The sequence below is a fragment of the Ammospiza nelsoni genome, chromosome 7 (genome assembly GCF_027579445.1).
Source record: "Ammospiza nelsoni isolate bAmmNel1 chromosome 7, bAmmNel1.pri, whole genome shotgun sequence".
Lineage (NCBI taxonomy): Eukaryota > Metazoa > Chordata > Aves > Passeriformes > Passerellidae > Ammospiza > Ammospiza nelsoni.
In genome coordinates this window covers 27,675,745-27,690,409 of record NC_080639.1, presented here as the reverse complement: position 1 = coordinate 27,690,409, position 14,665 = coordinate 27,675,745, and the positions used below count along the sequence as shown (strand labels likewise).

The 14,665-nt window shown below is 36.7% G+C and overlaps 1 protein-coding gene across 3 annotated transcripts in view; it reads right to left on the bottom strand.

The window, feature by feature from the left end:
* PTPN4 (protein tyrosine phosphatase non-receptor type 4) overlaps positions 1 to 14,665 on the bottom strand; it is a 109,341-nt gene that overhangs the window by 59,961 nt on the left and 34,715 nt on the right. For all 3 annotated transcript variants that reach the window (XM_059476501.1, XM_059476503.1, XM_059476502.1), the window contains exons 2-5: positions 10,885 to 11,039; positions 4,294 to 4,401; positions 1,393 to 1,435; positions 1,218 to 1,296 (exon numbers count right to left, since the gene is read on the bottom strand). In XM_059476501.1, the coding sequence (XP_059332484.1) occupies positions 1,218 to 1,296; positions 1,393 to 1,435; positions 4,294 to 4,401; positions 10,885 to 11,039 (385 nt within the window). The remainder of the gene's footprint in view (positions 1 to 1,217; positions 1,297 to 1,392; positions 1,436 to 4,293; positions 4,402 to 10,884; positions 11,040 to 14,665) is intronic.

Sequence of the window (14,665 nt, the reverse complement as noted above, 5' to 3'; positions counted from 1 at the left end):
GTGAAAGGCCCGTATTTGTGACATGGCATCCTAACTTCACTCCAAAGAAGCCCATGGATAATATCTCTCTCTTTGTAATAATTCCAAATACAAATGAGTTTTCTCAGGGGCAATTAGGCCTATTAGCAAAATGGGCAGAGCTGACCTAGATACAGAAACCATACATTATTTCCCATTTAAAAGAAAGCTGTATTTATAGCTTTGTATTTAGAGAATAGCACTTCTCCAGTTCTCTCCTTCTTTATGGTTTACTTCACACTGATCAACATTAATCCTTTTTTTCATCTCTTCAGGAAGATTACATATTTTCCTTTAATTCAGAAAACATGTTTGTCATTATTCATTATTTTGATAGAGTAAATTGGCAAATTTTCCTAGAGTAAATATTTCAGTAAAACAAAGCCTCATGCAGAATCTCTGGGAGTCGTTTTAGTGAATTCTGTCTGCATAGATATGTGCAGAATTTTGTCCAAAATATGACAAATTAAAGGCAATGATAAACAAATGTGGACTCAAATTGTCACAGTTTTGGTACTCAGGTTTCAAAAGCTATCCTCAATAATTTTTTTGAATGGGGCTGACCTGTTTTCAGAATGGCCGACATCCAAAGCTCCAATCTGTCAATTCATGCCATTTTTGTAGAGGGCCAGAAGTAATTAAAAATATGGAAAATTTGAGGCATTTCTTCAGGGACTAATTGCAATTCACAAGCCTCTGATTTTGACTCACACTAAGCATTTTCTTTAACAGATTTCAACATACTGCTATCAAAATAAACTTACGTGATTCAAACTACAACTCCAACCACAGAGATTAATTTTATTAGTTTTAAGTAGAAAACTGGGGAGGAAAACATGCAGAATGTTCAGCAACTTTTTAGTCACTGGGAAGGATAGAATTATAAATTTGTACTTATTGGTAAATACTGGGATTAAGTTCTTCCTTTTTTCTCTATTTTCCCTTTTCTGTTTCTACTTGGTAGCATCTGCTTCATATAGTTACTTCACTTTGCATATAAATTCATAAGTTTATTCACACAGGCTTTTTGTTATACTGATTTGGTACAATTGCATAGTTCATATCTGTAATTATTAGACAAAACTTAGAAGCTTGTACATACAACAAACATGAGTTAAAAGAAAATTTCCATGTTATAACTTAAAGAAATTATTGACTGTTCTAGAGAAGTATTTTATTGACAAAGCAACCAAACCTACCTTGTATATTCCTCTTGGAGCTTGTTTGGGTCACCTACAAAAAACTTAACTCTGAAGTTCAGACTGTGAGGAGATCCTCCTATGGTCAAGAAAAGTTATTTCTAATTAATCAGGGCACCCTGGAAAAACAGCATAATAACAATAGATGAATTGACAAAATACATACATTACTCACTTTTTAATTGTTTCCTGATAGGTTTGTTTGGATCCAACCACCTCTGGAAAGAGACAAATTGTAACACAAACTTCAGAGAAACAAAGTACAAATCACAGCCTTATACATCAAGAAACTGGTGCTTTTTTATTACTTTGTACTTGGTCTTTTACCAAAATACCTCACTGGCTTACACAGGGTTATTACTGATTCTGGAGACATCACCACTATCATCAACAACTGCTACTGCTCTGCTTTCCCCAAGATTAACCTATGTTATGCTGTTCAGATACCTGTTTTGCAGCAGTAATTCCCCTTTGAGTTGCTTCCATGATTGTCACAGGAGCCTGAGAGAGGTCAGAACCCAACTATGTTGTGTTTAACAACTGTCAGCTACTCTTTAAGAAGAGCCACCAAACCTAGTGAAGAGCTGTAAGCAGGCTCATTTACCCAACTTAGAAGTAATTTAACTACTTCCAGTACTTCTGACTCTGGATTTTGTGAGTGCCACATCCAGGGAGTGATCCCACTGGCTCTGTCAGCCTCTGTCAGCACTGCTACATCACTAACTGGATCTTGGAAGCCAGAGACTCAGCACTCAGCCTCCTGGATTAAGGACTACAGAATAATTTTACTGAGCAGTTCCAAATATTGATTATTTCTGCAAGAGAACACTGCTGTGTACAGGCAGAGCTTTATAAAAATCAATGTGGCAAATTTCAGCTGAAAGTACATCTGCCTGGAAAGTTCTGCAAGTTGTTTAAACCACTGCCCATCAGCAATCCAGCAGTCTCTGTACACACCAACTCAGTCCAGGTACCTCCTAAGTCTATCTTTGGTATTAATACTGCTCTATTCCTTGAGCTGCCTTGCAAGGCAAGCCCACAAGCCTCAGGAAATTGTTATATGGGCACAGTTCCTAAGCAGTGACAGACACCTACCCCTTACAGCCTGCAACCCCCTCACACTTATCACAGGGCTTTTTAGTTTTTCAGGTGAGGGATAAGGAAGCAAACACACAGGTACCTGAGCTACCTAACACACACTGTGATCTGAAGTTAGTGCTGTCATTTTTGTCATTTTTTAATTCATTAGCCTGAAGTTAGTAATTTTTTCATGAGGAATAACAAATAATGATGACTAGATCTACATGCTGTATCCTTGTAGCAGTCAGCTCAAAGGGAAGTAAAGAGACTGTTTGATACAGCCTCAAAAGTGTGAATACCTGAAAAAAAAAGCCTCATGCAGGACCGATTAACTTTTAAGACTAAATGTAAAAGCTTAAAGAACACTCTAGCTATGGATATATAGGTAATTTATATAAGAATCTTTCAAAACATGTCAACAGATACTTTTTTTCCTTTGATATTAATATTATAAGAAAACACAAAGGCTCTGCAATTCATGAGATCCATGTTTAAACACAATGCTAGAGGTTTCACACTCAATCAGCAGAATCCCGTTTTCCTCATCATCTTTATCTGCTGCTGCATTAACTATAGCTTAGCAATATTCTGCTGTGTTATTTCACAAATAACTAGAACATTTGTCAACCTAATATGGTTTCCTTGTCCAAATGAACCAAGTGTAAAAGTAAATGTGTATCAAAACCTGAAATTATTCAAACCCATGCATTCTTCAAGCTTGCATGACTAATATAGGTAATATTTCTTTTTAGCTCTGACACACTGTTTTCATGGCAACTAGATAGTGCTGAAGAGACAAAATATTTAGAAACAAAAAAAATTAAAAAAACTTTAAAGTATGTGCTTGTACCAAATATCTGTTAAGTCACTGCTTCAGACTAACCCTTAAGCAGATCCTTGTATTACAGTGTTGTGCTCAGCTGCTCCCAGAGAGATAAACTAAAAGAAAGAGAGCTTAGTGGTCTACCCTTTGGAAAGCCAGATAAATTTCTGTATGTCAAGTGAAATATTGAGCAATACTCAATTAAATACTTTTAAAAATATGAAAAATAATTCAGCCTTTTCTTCTGCTTGTCTATGTTTTTTAAGCCTGAAACAAAGTTTAGAATAAAAATATTACAGAGGCAGTCCATCAATGTCTTAACAAAACTGTCAACAAGTGAATGTGGCTGACTTTTGATGTACAAATTGGGAAGTAAGTTTTGACCCCATCATTGTGCTGCACATATAATAAGAATTAGGTAAAGAACTGTCTTACAAGCAATAATGCTTAGCTAAACTGCACTTTGCAAAACAAGTAGTGACTATTTGATACTTATCACAGAAAATATCCAAGAAGTGCTCTCGAGGCAATCAAGATCCCAGTAGTACCACTGTAACTAGTGCAGTGAATGTTACATTTGCATCTCTTAGTTTCTACTCATGATTTACAAAGTTTCAGTTGTGTAGAATTTCCTTTCAGTTAAGCCCATGAACTGTTGTAAATACTAATTTCCAAGGCAGTCCCTTCTTAGTTAAGCTGATGAGATGACTGCCCTTGTCAGATACTGGACCATACCAAGCACTACTGAAAGATCAGCAGGTATCTGGGTTACAAACAGAAACTTCATACACAACAATATAAAACCCCCTCATTATTCTGTAAGTCCTAATGACAAATACAACCACAAATCTAAAACAGATTCACTTTTTTTGACAATGATAATGCAATCTAGTAAACAGATATAACAAAACAAGCAATATCCTTTTAAGATATTACTTCATAAGCACAGAACTCCATATTTTACTCCAAACCTGGGACTATTAACATGCAACTTTATTGTAACTACAATAAAAGATGATAGAGGCCCTCACAAATGACACAGCTGGGGAGGATAGCACAATCTTGCAACAGCTTCTATTTACCTCTCTTCAAATAACACAAACCACAGTGATGAACATGATTATGAGTTTTAAAGACTGTACTTATAAAACAGTTTTATAAGGGATAACTTACAGGGTTATCAGTAGATTCATCAGCCAACTGTAAACCAAAGTAATCTCTCTCTGTCAAATCGAGATGCTTGAAGACTACGTCCAACAGAACTTGGCCCTGATCGTGTTTCTGCGGAGAAAAAATACAGACCTCTTCTTTAATCAATAAATATATATAACTGGACACACAGATTTCAGGCAGGTAGAGCACATATCAATTCTTTCAGATGTGCTCTAGCAGCACTTTTTAAAATATCACAAAGTGTATCCCAGCAGCACTATTTTTAAACAAGCTTCATCTCTTTTTGAAACATATGTAAGGAAATAATTTTTCTTCTCTGTCATTTTCTGACAGTAAGAACTTCTCACTTCTCAACTAGCTACATGATTATTTCTGAAAGCCTTTTATTAGCCAAATTTGATATTTAAAAGGAGAGCATAAAAGGAAAAAAACCAGTCAGGAATTAATAAAGAACTCCGTGCAAACATGAATCTTGTTTGGGTCACCGAATTGAAACATACAGGTCCTACACAAAATATCCTTCCTGATCTCAAAATCTATTCCTGACTTTAAATGAACCAGCATGTTGAACATGTTTCCAGAGTTTAATGGCAGAGACAGCTGAAACAGCCAAATACCTAACCAAGAAGTATCATTTACATACATTCTAAGACAGCACTTCACTCTATTTTAATTAATTCAAGGTAACTGAGTAGCATCACACTTCTTTTCAGAGTCAAGTGAACAATCTTGATTTCCACTACAGGGACAAATGTTACCCACAAAATGATATAAAAAGAATCTGTAGTTGTTAGTACCCAGCAATTTTTTGCCTAACCTGGAAATACTGCCAACATAGTAACTGAAACTGAGTGTACCATTATGACAGGACTCAATAAATACATTTGGTGAAATCTGAAGGGAGTTTCCCAAAGAAGTTAAAAGTGTCATAGCACCTTGAAATACAAAAGACAAGCAAAATTCTGCAAGAACTGTCAAATAAGAAGAAATGTGAAAAAGATGATTGATACATTTTCCACCCAGATTTTCTACTTTCTGTCACCAAGCAGAGAAGCTTCTAATAATCTTCTAGGTGCCAAGTATTATTGCAGCTACAGTGGATTTGATACATCTTGCCTTGTTTACTGTAGGCAGTAAGAATAATTTTAGAGTTTTAGAACAAAAATCCCTGCTGTTCTGCTCCCAAAGGACCCTGGTTTGCATAGAGATTACATAACAGTTTACCTTTACAGCTGTTGAAATGGAAGTATGCAGCTAAAAGATCAAGATAATGTTGCAAGAGTTCCATTATTACCCATACAAGAGAAAAATCTACACATCTACCTTCAGATATCTGTTAACATCTAAGAGCATCCTATCAAAACTAACTTTTTTTATTCAGATGAAACTACACTGAATTCAACTGAAGTTTAATAAACTGTCAGAGGCAGTTGTTTGAGCCTAAAAACTCCAAGAATCATGATAATTAATTTCAAAATAATAAAAATGTAGAGAATAATTATACACAAATTATGTCTGAAATAATCCCATGAGGACAATAATACCCATAACTTTGCATATATCTTTAAATTGAAATTACATAAGGGATATATTTCAGGTCCCATATAAATTTGGCTAAATTGAACTGACCTAAGAATTCCAGTATTTACTTTGCAAAAGACCTCATTTTTCCTTAAATGGTACAGAGAAGATGTCTTACAAAATGTAGGAGCACCACTGATAAGCAGTCCACCACTGAAAAATTTACTTTACAAATTACTAAAAACAAGCAAAGAAAAAAACAGATGTTAACACAATAAATGTACAACAGCATAAATGCATAAGGCATTTCTATATACAATCCAAATATAGTCACTTAAATTTTTACTAAATTAGAAGTTTCTGTAATATTTTGAAATAAACCAATAATCAGTACAGTTTTTACAGCAAATAAAGCTAATTTTAAAATTACATAGCAACACTAATTGCCTCTTGGCATTTTTCCCACGTAGATTTAAATAAGAACACAAACTAAGAACTTATAACAGAAACTACCAGAAAATGGGAGATGTTTGGAACCTAAGTTTAGTCTTGCAATTCCACAGCTGACATGTTACTTCCTCTAACAGCATGCAGATACCATCTCTGTAGCTTTTTTCCAATCTAATCCTGCCAATGTACACTGTTTCTTAAAAACCTGAACAAATGTTTCCTAATGGAAAAGCTTAGAACTGGCTGATCAGTTTGAGTTAAGAAACACAGGACATCATTCCACAACCACAAGGAAGGTATTTTTCCTGCAATTGAGCAGCAAATTTGGTAAGAGAAGACAGGTTTCAACATGAAGCATTTGTTTGGATCACAATGTTTTACTTAGTGCAAAATAAAGATAAGCATCTAGCAAAACCAGACCTTAGCTTAACCCATCTCTGATATTTATGTAATGATGTTGCTGCTTGCCAAAGCAGGTGAAGGTCACAATTCTGCTTGTTGAGAAAGATCCAAAATACTTGTAATACTATCATAACATTGAACAGCTGCTCAAAAATATGAAAAGTATGAAAGCAAGTTTAAATATCTGGGGTTTTTTATAAAAAAGCAAACCAAATAAATGTAAATGAGCATGATAAGAAACTTGTTTTGTTGCTACAGATTGCAGTTAAACATTATTTCCTCATAGAACAAGAAATAATGAAAACATGTATGAAAAATGAGAACTAGCTAAGACAAAACCACAAGAGTTAGACACAAGAATGTCCATTTTTTTCTGAATTGAAGAATTTGAGGGTTATATGCACTTATTAGTTATTGCTGGAGACAGAATGTGTCACAAATTTTGGCCTCTTAGGCCAAATTTGACATAGACACTAGACATCAACACATGAACTGCATTTTATGAACTATTTTAAGAACTATATATCTAGTATCACTAGATATATACAGATTAATTTTTTAATTGCAAAATGATTGTCACTTGTTCACACACACCATGTGTGAAAATTTAGGCAGACACCTGCAGGGTTACACATTACACAGGTCACAGGTCTGATGCCTGCTCACCAGCTCCCACCCTCTCCTCAGTCCCCATTGCTGACACTCTGGTTTTGCTGCTGCCCACAGAACTGCCTGCACCCACAGCAAACAACACAAGACATTGCTGCCGTGTCAGCCCAAAAAAATTTGGATTTCTGATGCCAGAGGAAGGGGGATGACAGGTTCTGGGCTTCCCTGGAGTGGGTCACAGCTCTGCTGCTCACACATTTGTGGGAGGCTGTGCTGCTCCTTCACTACTGGCAACACAAACCCTTTCCTTTGCAGCTCACCACAATGCCTGGGCTGATGCTCCAGGAGATGCACTCCCCAACACTGCTCAACTCTCTCCTTTCCTTCTACAACTCATGCTATTTTTTTTTTTTTTTTTTTTTGTCAAAGGAAAAAGGGCAAGTATCAAAGTAATGCTGAAGATTAAATTACTAAGAATTACTAAAAACATCTAAAATTACAGAAGGGTGGTATGGGTTTTTTTGCTTGGTTTGTTCTTTTCTTGTTTGGCTTGAGTTATTTTTACAGGTTTTTACATTTTGCTTCCATCAGAGTGTAAATTCATTAAGTTTGAAGTTCTGGGATAGTGAAGGCTCCAAATTGAAACATTTGTCCATGACCATTAGCATTTCTCACAGAACAACCCACCCCATCTACCTTGACATACTGGCTTTCAGGGAATATAAATAAGCCAGCCTTCATGGAAAAGATGTAATTTTAGGTATTTAAACAAGTAATTAAAACAAATTAAAGTAATTTGATCTCGAAGAAACAGTTTTATGGTAATGCAAATCATCCTGATCACGTTGTTAACTCACATCAGCCTTCCTTCTTCCAGCTACCTGTTCTACTGAAATCTGCTTTTCAGGATGGAAGGAGGATTTCTTCATTTGGTAAGCAGAGCATTTTAGAGAAAGGCTTTGTACTCCTCAAACACAGGCACAGGTTAATTCCCACTGACTCTTCTGCCTGGAACCAGTGCAGCCTTTCCCTGGCTACAATCCATGGGGATTACCTGGTTTGATTTGTTATGCTCTCTACAAGGTAAGGCTTAGCACAAAGGTGCCTTTTGTTCAGATCAATGGAAAGGGCTGCTTGAATTGTGAACTTAGAATATCACATAAATTATCAAGAGACATTGTCTGTGATCAGCACTTTGCTGTTGGAGAAGAAAGAGCATTTGAGTACATTTTTATTAACACACCACTGCATCCTCCAGATTATTTTTACAATCATTAGCATGCAGAATACCTATAGCAATCACCAGGAGAAAAAAAAAAAAGTGCTAATTTATTTGATGTTATCTTTGTTCTTCTTATTTTGAAAACAAGTCCATAAATATTTATGGCTAAGTATAGTGTCAACCACAATAAAGTAAACCAAAGCTATAAAACCTGAGAACCTGTATGGCATGTAGGTTACATTTGCTACAAATGAATACTTTATTACTGCCTATTTGTGAAAAAACAGATTGAGGCTAAGACATGGGATCCAGATGTTCAGCACCAAGGAACTTTTTATTCTCTAGACTCAGTTTTAATAGACAAACTTGCAGGCTGATCTGTATAAGCAGTAAAGCATGATCCATGTGACTAAAATATTTAGTACACTAGGGAGGTGGTAAGAACATATTACATAATTTTTTCTCGGGAGAGACAGAACAGACATTTGAGGATTCATAGCTGGTGATTCTGCTTTTCTTAGAGGCACTAGTATCCTCTAAAAATGTACAGCTTTTGAACACCTAGATCAGAAAGAAGCACATCTCCCATACCTACTGCCCAACAATTATTCCTTATTCTTCCCTATTTTTACTTTCTTCATAAGAAAAAACCACAAGACAGATACTTTAATGGAAAACTCATGCACCTGAAAGGAAAGATGACAACCTTTAAAATTTCTTATGCACTTCTAACGCTTTATATCCAACTACATTTTGCACATACTGCTTTTTGGCAGGCAGTATAGACTGGGAAATGTTAGCAATGATGAGAAGTTAAGAGATACAGAAAAGGGGAAAGGATATAGAAAAAATTATCTCAGAAGGGAAAAGAGGCTTGATGTTAATAAATTCAAGTCTTTAAAAATCTGTCCCTCAGCTCCATCATCCAAAATTCCCACACTTTACTACTCAGAAGTCCAGGAAAATTAAGAAATTTTTGAATGAACTACAAAAATGCCTCAAGAGACTATCCTAAACCCTTCCATCTTGACTGACATATCTAAAACAAATAACCACCAGATCTGCCTCTGAACCTTAAGCTCTGAATGCTGAGTTCTTGCAAGTTTTTGCCACATAACAGCTTTCACTTATGACCAGCAGCTGCAGGCTCTAACCACTGATTACAGAATAGAAAAAGGCAATCCCTCTCACAAATCTTCCCTGAAACATTCAAATATATCAATATCCTTGCTGAACACTGGGTATCAGAATCCAATATAATGACTGAGCATTAGGATTTCTTCATATAGTCTGAACTGTATTTGTCCATATGGATTTGACAACTGCTTCACTTTCTCCCTCACTTCCCATCCAAAGTGCCACAGTCTTATTTGATACTCCTACACTTCATTTGCTGAAGTTCAATTTCCTTCTGAAAAATTGTAATTATTATGCCACCTGTTAACTTTCACCATCACATTATTCAACCTTTCTCTATATAAGTCATCAATTCTATAGCTTTCAAAGTAAAAGCAGAGTTCTACTACCACAGGAAAACCTACAGCTTCTTTCCTGTGGAGTTCTAGTTTTTCTCACACACAGATGACTTTAAATGTTTTAATGTTTTCTTGTGAAGTCCTTGCCTATTTTTCATGGGGTTTTTTTGTTACCCCTCAGGAAGCTGAAAGAAAGGGTTGCACTCGTGTAACATATACACAACACCATGAACATTTTTATTAGAAAATGGGATGAATAACCTATTTTAAATTCTGGTTCATGTGTAAAAGTTTTTGATTTTTTCCATTAACAGTTCTCAGTATTCAGCAACCAGCTTTCCATTTTCCTTCCTGTCATTCTCATTAGTGTAGTAGAAGGCGGTGAGCTGAAGTGAGGGAAATCACAGAACAATAACATTATCTGAGGAAAGCAAAGAGCAGGGAGATACTCTAAGATGGCAGCTGTGACCAAGTATAACCATACAGGTGATTGAACACAGTCAGTTGTACACCTATGGGAAGAGTTCCCACTCCACCTTACTCGTGCTCAAAATACAAAAACCAGAATGTAGCAGAACAAAAGCTGCATTCAACTCAATGGCAAAACTGTCCTCCATTTCCACTGGACAACTTTAATCCATGAAGAGAATTACTAGAAATAGATTATGCTCCATACACTGGATTTTGAAATGAAGATGTGTTAGTATGACAGAGGATGCCAGAATGACTAAGTTCCCAGTAACTGCACACGTGTACAAGCATGCCTGCCTGAACACAACTTCCCCTTCTATTCTCTACTTCTCACTGTTTGAAAGTCAAACTGCAGCCCCACAAACGCAGAAAAGGAAGGCAAGCTCAGGATAGTGATCTGCAATAAGGCAAATATGGATGTGCAGTAAGAGCAGTACTTACATTAACTCTGAAAGCCTGTACAGTGCTGTCCAGGAGAAGAACGTTGCAGAGCACCTCCGTATGCTGCCTGTCTCGTGCCAGCTCAGACGCTCGGACATTGTAGGTTCTGCCAGCAGGCAATCGGAAACGTGCGGTCATTACTGTCCACACAGGGGCTGCAGGCAAAACCAACACAACTCTTACAAAGAGCCAAAAAATGCAAATGCAACAATGTCTCACTTCAAAGAAAGGTGAAAAGACAGCAAGTCCATTATTTAAAAAGTCCATTACAGACAGAAGAAAAGTGAATACAAAATTCACAGTAGCCAATAAGAAAGCAATGCCTTACATGTTACAACACAACCTTATACCAAAATACTCAGTCCTTTACTTTCTGCCCATTGTCCACACCCTCTCTATTTTAAGGTTGTTTTGTGGGTTTGCTGTTTTCTCGTTGGGATTTTTGTTTGTTTTCAAAGATTCACAACAGCCTTTTCAATTCACAAAGCTTTGTAATTGCTAGGCATTATGGCTACTAGCTTCCTGATATTAGATGCAATTAAGTAACTAATTTCAGTGCAAAACAGCAAAAAATGCTTACATGAAAAGCTTTATGGAGAGAAAGAAAACAGCAAACAAAACAGACTTTGATGCATTATTATGCAAGGCCTGTGCATTCACTGTAAAATCACAAAATATGAGAATGTACAGTGGTAACAAAAACATTACCATCGTTTCTTCCCCCCCCCCCTTTTTTTAAATTACAACATGAATAGTTTAATGTTTGTCAAACTACTGAATCTTCTGTCTATGTCAATTTGATTGGATTTACACATTTAGTTTGGGAGTACAAACAATTCTCATCCTCTCAGAAGCAACCATGACCATCACAAGTGTATGCCCTGTGCTGAGAGCCAATAAATAGAATGCAATAGAATCCACTTTTCTAATCTAAGATTCTTGTGATTATCATCCAGCCCCAGCCCAGCAAAGTCCTTATGGGCCCACCTGAAGCTATCAGCTCTATCCAATGATACCAGCTACTTTCTCAAGTGCCTCACAGGATCAGAGCCTGTGATTCACCTAATTACACACTCAGCAAACTATTTCTACATCCTTTGACAAGGGCGTAAGCAAACAGAAAGTTTCATAACTTAAGTAGAGAATATATTGAGACATAAAATTAAAATACCCTAAGAGTAGCAAAAGAACACAGGTACATTCAAAACTGAATATAAAGTGATTGATTTTCCTGATCTTGCATAAGATTATGGAGCCTTCAAACACATCTACATATTAACTTCACATTTATGGAGGGGGGCAGGAGCATATGATGACAAAAAAAAAAACAAAAAGGGACAATTCAGCAGAGGACAGCAAACATTCCAGCAGTGACTAGAGAGCTTACATGGATCATAAGAGGTATCTGTGCTCCAATATACATAAATGAAGAGGGAGGGGTAAGAAATGAAAAATCAATGCCTCCTAAATAGTTGGTAACTCAGATAGGCTCTCATGGGAAAGTGGAATACCAAGAACCAAGCGGGGACTTGGCGGTTCAATCATCTTCCCACTGCCTGCAGACAATCTCCTCAGCAACTGCCCTGAGGTATTTTGCTTTTCTAGATCACATCTTCAGCTCTTAAAGTATGACCACACACCTGAGACATACAAAAATCTGCTTGATGGTCATCCATCCTTGCAAAATGCTTGTTCTGACTTACTCAGCATTTTCAGATTAACTAGTACCTTGCTTCCTCACCAGACAGCTTTTTTATTTTGGCTACTCAGTCACTGGCTTCAAAACTGAAATGCTGTATTCATGTAGAACTACAGCAAGTTTATTTTTGTTTTGCTAAACCAACAAGACAAACTGAATGATACAGACACCAGATAAAGCCACCAGCTGCTAAATTTATGACTATGTCTTAATTAAAAATTTATGAAAAATTGTGTCAAAACATTAAAACTCTCAAGTAAACCCTAAAAACAAAGTCCATCTGACAACTCCTCAATGAAAGGCTGCTTCTGCTCTACCTTCTCCAGACCTCAATAATAAAAAGCAGGAGAAAACCTTTAAACACCAAATAGGAATTGAACCTCCATATCAGTGATCCAAGCCAACCATGTAACATTTCACAAACAGTGTTCTGCCACACAGACACAATCTACAAGCCTTACTAGTCATAATGGCATAAAGGTTGGCATTATCAGTGCAGCTACACAACTGGTAACTACAGCCAAAATGTTAGGACAGTATCTGCTGCTGAGCTGAAACTAAGAAGGTTTCAGGAAAGCACACAATTTGATTAAAACCAGTTTCTTTATACCACAGAAACAACTCCTTGATAAGTGTAATATACAAGGATTTGAAAAAGTTACAAATACACCAAGAAACAGTGAGTGTCATCTTCAGAGTGCTTTTCCACAAATACAAACACTAGTGCACAAAGGACTGTTCAGCTTTCAAATTCAAGTCCTGCAGTCCTCACAAATGCATTTGGTAGTAAGCTGGGAGAGTCTAACTCAACAAAGCATAGTTTTGCAGCAGAGGGGAAAAAAGGACTTGTTTAAAACTAGAAAACAATCTTAAAACCATCATGTTTTAAGAGAAGAAAAAGGTAAGTCTCATCTTTTCTCCTGTTCTTTCCTCTATTTTTGTCATATCTGCTGATCAAGACAAAAGCAGCCATACCTTTTCCTTCCTCATTGCCTTAAACTAGACAGAAAACTGGGTTTCAGACACAGCAACAAATCCAAAAGAGTGAGCAAAGAGAAATCATCCCTTAGTGACCCTCAAAATCCTTAACACCATGAAACCATTCACTCTGTCCCTTCAACAGACCCAACCTGCAGATCTATCAATGTTCTTGCTGTAACATAGATCATATTTGCTCCAGCCAAACAAAAAAATATTGCACAGTTACAGACAACAACAGGATTTTTCTCAATGTACATAAATGCAATTATCAAATTCCAGAAAGAGGCACTGTATTATGAGTTGGCTATGGAAATAGGAGCAGCTATACTGGGCCAGAACAACAGGTGATGTAGCTTGCAGACTGGAAGGGCAATGCCTTCTCCACTCTCTTTAAGGCAACAAACAGGACACACACACCTCTCACGCTGTTCCAGTCTGGAGTTTAGCATCTTCCTGGTATGAAGCTCATAGCACCACCATGCTGGACATCAGTCATTCATGAACATTTTCTTCATGGATTTATGAAATTTTGGTTTGTACTTTCAGATTATGCAATAAAACATTACATTCTATGTCCCATACAAAATACACAGTAGCTGGAACCAACATCTCATAGCAGACAAGTTTCTTGCATGAAACTGAGAGGTTTTTGCAACTATAGAGCACAGTTTTACAAGTAGAATGACTCAAATCCCGAAATACACCTACAAAATCAAAATAAATAGCCATGAAACTAATAGAGAGGAAGGTGACAAGAGACTGACTGTTTTCTCTTATCCACATTCCAAGTTAATCTTTCCCTATATGTCAGCAAAGAAACTATGGAAGAATGTAGGGAATATGTTAAAACACCTTCACCATCACATGCACTTACAAAAATACTCCTCCTTCTAAGACCTGTCAGGGTTATTACACAGAACTGCTCTGTGGCCAATCATGTGCACACAACCCATATTTAAACCTCTATCAGCACATGTACACTTAACAAAAAGGACGTGGTTGTTAAGCACAGACAGACCCTGCAATTACTGGTTTTACTGACACAATTGTTTTACAACATAATTGGCCCCAACTGTACCCATATCATCTTTGTGACTTCTT